This window comes from Oryx dammah, unplaced genomic scaffold (assembly GCF_014754425.2).
Source record: "Oryx dammah isolate SB20612 unplaced genomic scaffold, SCBI_Odam_1.1 HiC_scaffold_15, whole genome shotgun sequence".
NCBI lineage: Eukaryota > Metazoa > Chordata > Mammalia > Artiodactyla > Bovidae > Oryx > Oryx dammah.
The window spans coordinates 36,588,626-36,598,671 of record NW_024070199.1 but is presented as its reverse complement, the minus strand read 5'-3'; the positions used below and the strand labels follow the sequence as shown (position 1 = coordinate 36,598,671).

The window sequence follows — 10,046 nt, the reverse complement described above, 5'->3', positions numbered from 1 at the left end:
ACCACACATGTCGAGCATGGCCCCTAATATCCATTTTCATGATGTTGTTAGCAGTTTTTTCTCCAAGTAGCCCGGTTTTCCAACTTCTTAGATGTCCATGCAGATCAGCTTGATTTTCCAGCCAAGATTCAAGGAAGAGATTACAGCTCAATTCTCTGTATTCTGAAAAGCTTCAAAGTCCATTTGCCAAGGACACTGATGAAGGTAAAGTTTTTATTGAGACCTTTGTGTTTTTATCAGATCTTTTAGTGGCCTGAAGGGGAAAACTAGGGTAGGTCAGAGCATATATAACTAGGGGCTCCCGGTCACCACTACACACTAAGAACCTAAACTTCCCTGAGTACTTGGAGCCAGGAAAGAAGCATGAAGTGGCTTGTGCTCCTCGGACTGGTGGCCTTCTCAGAGTGCGTAGTCAAGTAAGTATGGGGACTGTATGTCACATAATATTCCTTTCTCGGATTTTTTCTTTCATCTAATTATTCTTTCACCCATCAGGTTTAGAAGGGAATGGAATATTTCCCTAAGAGTCTTAAAGTTCAACTCTGACTTATTTATAAGTAACTTGCTATAGGAACTGTGGATCCCAAGGTCTTTGTGTAGATTAGGGCTGCATAGCACTTGGGGTCCAGTCATGTCATGACCTGTTGAAAATGCAACTCCTTGCAACTGTTCAGTGCACAGTCTATGCAAATGTTGATGTGGTCCTGTGGAATAGCACTTTCCTACATTGTGTTCAACATGTCCTCTTTTTTTCCTGGTCTACTTCAGTGTGTATATGCCTATGTCTGCATCTCTGTATCACTGTCATTTATCTCTCCATCTCTTTGGAAGGCACTGGGAGTTTATTTCTCTTTGTGTTGTTTGCTTTTAATTTTTCATTTGACTCGTCCTTCCTTCTCAAACCTCTGAATTTCCCTTAATTGTTCCCTATATCTTGGATTCTTCTTTCAACTCTCTCTTCTCTTTCAACTTGGAGAAAGATAAACTGTAATATATCTGACAAGCAGTGTGACCACAGTCAACTCAGAAACCTCTTGCATTTCAAATTTCTCCCTTGTAAAAGAGAATAAGAGTCCCCCTTCTACTTCCTTCCTTGAGGTTCTTTGAGAAGGAATGAGTGGGATGGCAACAGCAATGCTAATGGCTGTCATTGTTGACACTTCCTATTTATCAGGTTCCTTATATCCATCACTTCACTTATCCCCAAGATATTCTATTTGGAGGGTTTGTATTGTTACATTCCACCATTTTGCCGAAGGGGACACTGAGGCAACTCATGGTCATACGGCTTACCTAAGATGGCAGAAAAGAACCTGTATTTAAATCTATGTCTTTGTCATGGTATATTCATAAAATTCTGATAATAATGTGCCTCATAAAAATGATTAGAAAACAAACATGGCCATTACAATGACAGTTATACATTAACACTGACAGTTAATTGTAGCATCTTCTTTGTTTTCTTTGTCAAATGCTCGGTGAAAGAATACCTCTAAGGAGAGTGAAGAACATGAGAAAAACCCTCAGTGATAAAAACATGCTGAACAATTTCCTGAAGGAGCATCCTTATAGACTGCCCCAGATTTCTTTTCGTGGCTCAAATCTAACTATTCACCCACTGAGAAACACCAGAGATGTGAGTATTTTCGGATGATGGTGTTCCACAGTGCTCCCTGGTGCTCTAGCTTAGCATGGGGCTCATCTGGAGGTGCCAGGTGGGATGTTGGGGTTGGGGTTCCTGCAGGAGGCCAAGACACGGGAAAACAGGAACCCCACCCTGAGGAGAAGGCACTCTCATCCTCAACTGTTGGTCTTTGTGACTGGGCCTGGCCATTACCAGGTGGCAGGTAAATAAATATCCATTTCTGTGTCAAACATGTGTCATTAGTTTGAGGGTGATTGTTCCTTAGGAACTAAGTGAGCCACTCAGTTACAGATGAAGAGTGAGCCATCAGTGATCAAAAGGCCGAACCAACTGCAAAACAATTGTGAATCCCCAGGCAGAGGAATTCGGTTTCCACAGATGTAAGAACAACAGCAGGAAAAAGTTACTGAACCTGTATTCTGTGTATGGCCATAAGAATCTAACACAGTGCTCACTGTTTTTCGATTAGAAAAGGGCTTATTTTGTCTTCAAAAATGCCCATGCCAGCCTGAGAGATAGGCAAAGAGTAAATACATGTCAAATAAAAGGGTCACCTGTGTGGTGTTGATTGGATGTGGTCTGAGTTTAGAGGGAGTGGCTGGAGTTGATCAAGAAGGACCTCCTGGAGAAGGGGGTGCTAAGGCTGGGTTTGAAGAGACTACAGAGCTTCTCAAATGAAGGCACCAGGACTTCCCTGGGTGTCTAGTGGTCCTGGAGGCCCAGTGGTTATGCCTCTGGTCTTCCCATGCAGGAGGTACCACTTCAATGCCTGTTCATAGAGTCAATAGCTCGCATACAATCTAGCACAGGAAAAATATATCAAATGCAGATACCTCTGTGAACAAAGTCTGTGAACTGAACGGTGGTTAAAAAGTAGTCTCAAGAGATATGTGACGCCAGAGGGAGTCATCAGTGTGGAAACAGAGGGTAGCCAGTTCTGCACTAACCCACTCCCTCCTTCTCCCTGTAGATACTCTATGTGGGTAACATCACCATCGGAACACCCCCTCAAGAATTCCAGGTTGTCTTTGACACAGGCTCATCTGACTTGTGGGTACCCTCTGTCTTTTGCAACAGCTCAGTCTGTTGTGAGTACAGACACCCCCTACCCAGACCATCTTTCCCTTGCCCTGCTGCCCTTTTTTCCACCCTTGATGATGACACTCATCTCTTGTGTCTGCAGCTACACACGTTAGGTTCAGACATCTTCAGTCTTCCACCTTCCGGCCTACCAATAAGACGTTCAGGATCATCTATGGAGCTGGGACAATGAAAGGAGTTGTTGCTTATGACACAGTTCGGGTAACATTGTAACAAATGCTGAGTCAGGGCTGGATATGTGGCGACCACTGCTTGCAAAACAGATGCAGGACCATCTGGCAGGACACTTCCTACCCTAACTCCCATAGATATTGGCCATCTTATCCACAGGATCACGTCTCTGGGGTGGCAGTGCCCGTGGTGACACATGAGCAAACAGATTAGCTAACCCAGAGTGTGGCTTGAGGTGTGGGCTTCAGTTCCTCTTCCCATGAGCAGTTCATGGTTCATTTCACTCAGAGTGAGAAGGGATAAAAACAGCCACTTTTATATTAACAGACTGTTTCAGCCACTTTCAGGTGATAACTGGTTTAATTCTGCAACAATCCCAGAAAGCAGTTACTCTGATTACCTCATGAGACATATGAGGAAATTGAGGTGCAGACAGCAAGGGCATTGCTGAGAGCACACATGCGATAAAGTGTGGAGTTAGGCTGGCAATTCAGGACTGAAGTTGCTGTGGGTGTTTGGGGACAGTATAAAACTGATCTGGGGACCCTGGGGGCAGTCAAGGGCTTCAGGTATCCAGAGTCGGAAACTGGAGGCCTGAGAAGTCAACGGGCCTGATAAATGAATTCTCACTCTATAGGACCCTTGAGAATCTAATAAATCTATGGCTTGCCTCCCCCAAAATACTTGAGTAGTTCCCCCCTCTCTCTTTTTCTCTCATACATACTCACGGAAATATACACATATCCCCAAAAGTGAATTCCCCAGGCAGTAATTTCATAGAACCCTGCAAGCAAGATTGTGTTTTTGTCTTCTGTCTTCCTGGACAGATGCAGAATCAACAGTACCTTACAGAGAATTCAATCTATTCCTGTCATTAGGTCACAGTGATGCCAAAGAGAAGGCTATCTTGCTCTCGATTGTTTTGTCCATAAGGTGGCACCAATGGGACCTGGCCTGACTCTTGGTTGCCCCACCTGGACAGAAGCCACGAGGCCAATTTGACTCACTCGGGTGGTGTTTTTCAGAGGGGCAGATGTTTTAAAATTCACAGCCTCTCTCAAATGGAATCCCAATTCCCCTTCTACTTTGCTCTAATCATCTGTGGGCAACCAAAGACAGAGTCCAGCCTCAATTCTCTAAGGATCTAATGGCAATGCACCCCAGTCCAGTCCTAGCCCCACTTCACGTATCTGTAAGTGGGAACACTCTTCTCTCCCACAGATTGGGGACCTTGTAAGTACTGACCAGCCGTTCGGTCTAAGCATGGCAGAATACGGGTTTCAGGGCAGAAGATCTGATGGCATCTTGGGCTTGAACTACCCCAACCAATCCTGGTCTAGAACCATCCCCATCTTTGACAAGCTGAAGAATGAAGGTGCCATTTCTGAGCCTGTTTTTGCCTTCTACTTGAGCAAGTAAGTCTGAGATGTACAATTCCTTTCTCCAAATTAGCTGTAAGATGGTTTCAGTTGCACAAAAATTATAGCACATTTGATAAAGAAGTATCCTGAGAGTAATATAATCAAGGATAAGTATGGCCCCAGGGCCCTACCTGGCTTCACCACTGGCTTTTAGAAATAAATTTTTTATTGGAACACAACCCTACTTCTGGATTCAAGACCAGTAACTTGGTCTAGGGGGTGAGTCATGAGGGAGGCAAAAGGAAAGCAACAGCAAACAAGTTGGAGGAAAAAGCATTACGATTTGCTTATGAATTTGATAAGGAAGGAAGGAGAAAGATGGGAGATATCTTTCCTTCCTTATTAGCATTTAAAAGAGAGCCCAGGAATAGCTACCCAATTTGTGGAGCCAGTGAGAAATGAAAGTGTGGCAAACAAAAGTGTGGGACCCCTCGTTCAAGAAATATTAGGCATTTCAAGACAGGGAGAGCAGAGGTGGGGTCCCTTCTGAGTGTGGGGCCCTTTGCACAGTGTAGGTCACAGGCCAGTGGAGCCAACTCTGGGTGACCTGAACCCACACCCTTAGAACTCCCAGGCCTTGATTTTCCTGAAAAATGATAAGGTGGACATGGGGAAAGCCAAAAAATTTCAGCACCCTGTCCTCTGAGGGTGTCTGAGCACTCAGGTTGCTGAAGGTCCAGCGTGTCTTCAGAAGACATAGTGGGTGGAGCTCAGACAAATGATTTAGCTTCTAAGCTCCTCTGTGCCACTCATGAGACAGTAACAGATCTCAGTCTGGATCTCTGTCTCTCCTGGACTAGATTGCTGCATCTGTACACAGGGACTTTATTAGGGCCTTGATGGTTGGACCAGCAGAGCTCTCAGACAGTGCTGTTGTTACTGTCCTCCAAGGATCCCCCCCTCACTTCTCTCTACAGAGATAATCAGGAGGGCAGTGTGGTGATGTTTGGTGGGGTGGACCACCGCTACTACAAGGGAGAGCTCAACTGGGTACCATTGATCCAAGCAAGTGACTGGACTATACCTGTAGACCGGTAAGCCTCTCCCTCTGAGGGTCATCCCAAATGATGCTCCTGCTAATGTACATGGACAGAGGCAGACACACACAAATGCATTCTCAGGCACACAGTCACACGGACATATACACCACCCACAACGACACAGACACACAGACACTTGGAAACATACAAGCAGACATATATAAACCTACACAGAGACACATAAAAACATGCATAGCTAGTCAGAGACATACAAGCACTCACAGAGACACAAACAAACACACAAGCACATAGATACACAAACAACCCATGGGTTCATAATTCCCAGGACTTCTGAGCAAGTCTCTGACCAGGGTGCTAAAAGGATCCAGAGAGGTCTGTGCAGCTGGGAGAGGGTTACAACCACTGCCTTTTGAGGTGGGAAGCATGGTTATAAGACTCTATATTGTGAACAGAGGATCAGGGAAAATATTACCAGCCTTAACAGAGTTATGATAAGATGACCAACTGTCCAGGGCTACCTAGGACGTAGGAAGTTCTCAGTACAGATAAATGTCATTTTAAAAACAGGGACAGTCCTGAGAAAATGGGAAAACTGGTCTTCTTAGGGAGCAGCTACCCAGCAGTGGAGAGAGGTTGCCTGCAGTCTTAAGATGTGAAAGCAACTAATAATAAAGGCACCCCATGTTCATGGGCACACAGTAGGGCAGTGGCTATAACAATCAGGAAGGTGGGATCCAGGAGTGACCTGAGGACAGAGGCATAATTCATACGGTTCTGGGTCACACCCAAATACAAAAGCTGACTTATCCTTTAGAGTGTCTGTGGGCTAGTCATGTATTTCCTGGCCAGGGTCTCAGGGTCTGAGCTGGTTGTAGGAGCAGTGCTGGGAGATACCCTCTCCCAGAGGAACCCCTCTCTGCCCCTACTATAAGAATCTGCTGCCCCTGTGAATCTCCATCTTCACTCTGTGTGCGACCTGTTATTTGTTCCCCACCAGATACAGCTCTCTGGAGGTTTCTTATTGTTTTCTCAGTCTCATTCACTCATTGAACAGACAAGCATTGGGCATCTACTGTGTGACAGGCACTTTAGGGAGGCAAGGAGAATAAAACTCGCCCTCACGTCTAAGAAGGCAGATGTACATGAAGTGACTCGCGCACATAGTGAATTGTGACTTTGGTACATGCTAGACATGAGGAGGAGAAGGCACTGGAAACTCACTAAAGTACTTTGCCTGAACAATCCCAGGGACAGCAGAGCCTGGTGGGCTGCTCTTTATGAGGTTGCACAGAGTCCGACACGACTGAAGTGAATTAGCATCACCAGCAGCAGCAGACATGAGGAAGGGTCTACAGAGAGTGACCAAGACAGGAGACAGATAAACACCAGGGGAAAGACTTCCCTGAATCAATGACAGTTAAGCGGGAATCTGGCAGATGAGAAGAAACTTGCTAGTCAAAGGGGAGTGGAGTCTTCTAGGAAGGAAGACCAGCTTGTGTCAAGGTACAAAAGATCCTGGTGTATTCAAGTACTGCATTCGAGGATGTCAAGAACGGTGCTGTGTCGAGGGCAAAGGAAAAGAGGGCGAGAGATGAAGGGCTGTTTACAAGACCATCAGGAAGGGAGCAGTTCTGGGGAGACTCATAGTGACCTTGTTGCCCCCTTTCTTCCATTGTCTCTCAGCATCACCATGAAAAGAGAGGTTATTTCTTGTTCTGACGGCTGTGTGGCATTGGTGGACACCGGGGCATCACATATCCAAGGCCCAGGAAGACTGATCGATACCATACAAAAGCTCATTGGCGCCAAGCCACGGGGTTCCAAGGTGAAGGGTCATGCCCCAGGGTCACTCCCAGTCTCCACACATAACAAGGATCTCCATAGTCAACCTCTCACACTCTCTCTCTAACAGCACTACGTTTCATGTTCTGCGGTCAATACTCTGCCCTCTATTATCTTCACCATCAATGGCATCAACTACCCAGTGCCAGGTCGAGCCTACATCCTCAAGGTGAGGGGACAATACTGAGGGTTGGTTCTCAAACTGGAGCTTGCAGGGACCCTTGGGCTGCTGCTGGGAGGAGCGCGCCCTCTGGCGGCCATGTCACACCATTGCAGATGCTTCTGAGCTCTGTGGCTGGACCAGTGCCTCCCACAAAACCAACCACTTGAGAGTAAAGGGCTGTGTGGGACACTGATTTTCCTGAAATAAATGTGGAGATACCACACCATATGGCATGGTGGGAGTCAGGGAGTGGGGAACACTAAGGTCCTCAGTCCTCAAAGAGCTTCAATTCAATCTGAACCCTTAGGTGCATGAACATGAAATTCAGCTCTAGCAGTCCTTGAAATAGGCCATGTTATCAGGAGAATGGCTGGGGACAGTCCCAGTGTGATGTCCCAGCATAAGTTAACAGTCTGCCTTACCTTCTCAAGATTTTTCTGCTTTGAATGATAAATTACATGGTCAGCCTAGTCCTCACCTGCATCTTCCCCTTGCTCTGAAGAGGTACCTCCTTTGTCAGTTGGAATACCAAACCCCTCAGTGGGGAGGTTGTATAATAAGGTGTATAAAGGGTGCACAGTGACTGCTCAGCCCCGGCACAGGGTGAAGGCTTCATGTCAGCTCCCTGCGAGAGTTCAGAGCAGGTTGATGGACTCAAGGAAGGCTTTGAGGAAGAGAGGGAATATCAGGAATTCTAATATGACAAACTCATTGAACCATATGGAGGGTTGCTTGGTTCTAGGCAAAAGTGCACTGGATTCTATGCAAATGGAATCTCAAGGTTGTCTGCACTAAGGCACTGGGGACTTACTAGGGCTGATGAGGGCTATGGACTGACCAGTGGGGATGGGGAACTAGAGTACGTTACCCACCCAAGCCTGGAGTGGCCAAAGAGTGTGAGTGTGGGCCGAAGGAGGCTTCTCAGAGTTCCTGAGTTAAGTGTTCAAGAATGTGTTGTGGGCACTGCTCTATTTAAGATGGATAACCTACATTGAGTTACTTTGTAGCACAAGGGACTCCACTCAGTTATATGACAGCCTGGATGGGAGTGGTATCTTTGGGACCAGGATACCTGGATACATACGGTTGAATCCCTTTACCGTCCACCTGAAACTCAGAATATTGTTAATCAGCTACACTCCAATACAAAATAAAGGTGCTTTTTTTAAAAAATAAAGTACAGATTGTGCAGATTCAGGAGGAGAACCAGCATTTTTTGCAGAGAAAACAAGGAGCTGGAGTCAGAAGGAAAGAAACAGGGAGTGAGGGGAACTATGGACACACTTGTTTTTTTTTTTAAATAATTATATTGAAGTGTGGCTGATCTTCTGTGTTGCATTAAGTTCTGCTGCATGAAAATGTGACTTAGTTATACATATAAAATATTGTTTTTTTTATTCTTTTTCAAGTGATTTATCACTGAATATTTAATATAGTTCCTTATGCTCTATAATAGGACTTTGTTTTTTTACATTCCTCTGTTTCCCCGCCTCCCAGTCCTCCACTCACCACACCCTTCCTCATGACAACCTGATGTCTTGGCCCTCTTTGGTTTTGGATGAACTCTCATATCCCCTGCTGCTCAGAAAACCCCTTGATACTTACTAAAAAAGGGAAATAAAGAATTTTGCTGGGTCTGGATATTGGAGGGAGGCACTGGTAAGGGCTCATGCTGACTGGTGTGTGTCTCTGACTCCCTCAGGATTCTAGAGGCCGCTGCTATACCGCCTTTAGAGAGAAAAGAGTGAGGACATCTACAGAGTCCTGGGTCCTGGGTGAAGTCTTCCTGAGGCTGTATTTCTCAGTCTTTGATCGAGGAAATGACAGGATTGGCCTGGCACCGTCAGTGTAAATTCTTGGAGTGGTTCAGGAATCAGTAAGGTTGTTCCTAACACACATTCACTCACACTTTGGGCACTCCTGCCCAGGATGCTGGTGAACTGTATTTGGTGTTCTGTACACCTTATTCTCAGTAAAGAATAAAGGGTTTTACTCTTAATGGTGTTGAAGCAAAAGTTGCCTCTGTTTGTATCTTGGTGTGAAGGATCTAGAACCAAGTCTGAATCAAAATTGAGAGGAGCCCTACTCCAGTTGGCTTCAAGGAAAGGGCAGACTCATTGAAATGATTCTGGGAATCCAGGATACAAGAATCAGAGCAAATACAAAGGTCTCAGTTACTGGAACCAAGAAATCATAAGTCATCAATTCTCTTTCACCCTTGCTATTTCCCTTCAGTCTGCTTTGATGGTCTTAGCCTGGCAACATTTTTCCTTAACGCTTCTACACCTAGTGAGGGAGTTCAAGCTACCTGCCCTAAGGTGTTAAATCCTGAAGGCATCTCCTAGTAAGGAAAAAGGATTGCAGACATCAGAGTTCAAGGGTGTTCTCTGAATGAGCCACCTCAGTTCACATGTACAGCACCAGATCAGCCATCCTGGCAGGGACATGGTGTCTTATGACTGGCTTGACATGGTCTTTGGCCCTGACTCAGCAGCACACATGATTGTTAATTTCCTCCAGAACTACATGACTGAAGCTGGGGAGAGGCAGCCCCAAGGATAGCAACTGGCAGATGGTCTAGGACATGAAAGAGTTTGTGATGACCCACAAACTCAACCACCTGCTCATTCAGAGGAATTATAAGGGGTAATGAAGTAGACTCCCTTTGTCCCATCTCAGATGAACTTATCACTGGGCTTCTC

At 45.7% G+C, this 10,046-nt stretch overlaps 1 protein-coding gene across 1 annotated transcript; it reads left to right on the top strand.

Moving 5' to 3' along the window:
- Window positions 1-324: 324 nt before the first annotated feature.
- Window positions 325-9,328, top strand: LOC120874496 (pregnancy-associated glycoprotein 4-like). The gene is made up of 9 exons (XM_040255923.1): window positions 325-416; window positions 1,486-1,636; window positions 2,616-2,733; window positions 2,829-2,947; window positions 4,139-4,332; window positions 5,256-5,372; window positions 7,023-7,164; window positions 7,252-7,350; window positions 9,047-9,328. Exons 1-9 carry the CDS (start codon window positions 364-366, stop codon window positions 9,194-9,196), a joined length of 1,143 nt encoding a protein of 380 aa, XP_040111857.1. The 5' UTR covers window positions 325-363; the 3' UTR covers window positions 9,197-9,328.
- Window positions 9,329-10,046: the final 718 nt, after the last annotated feature.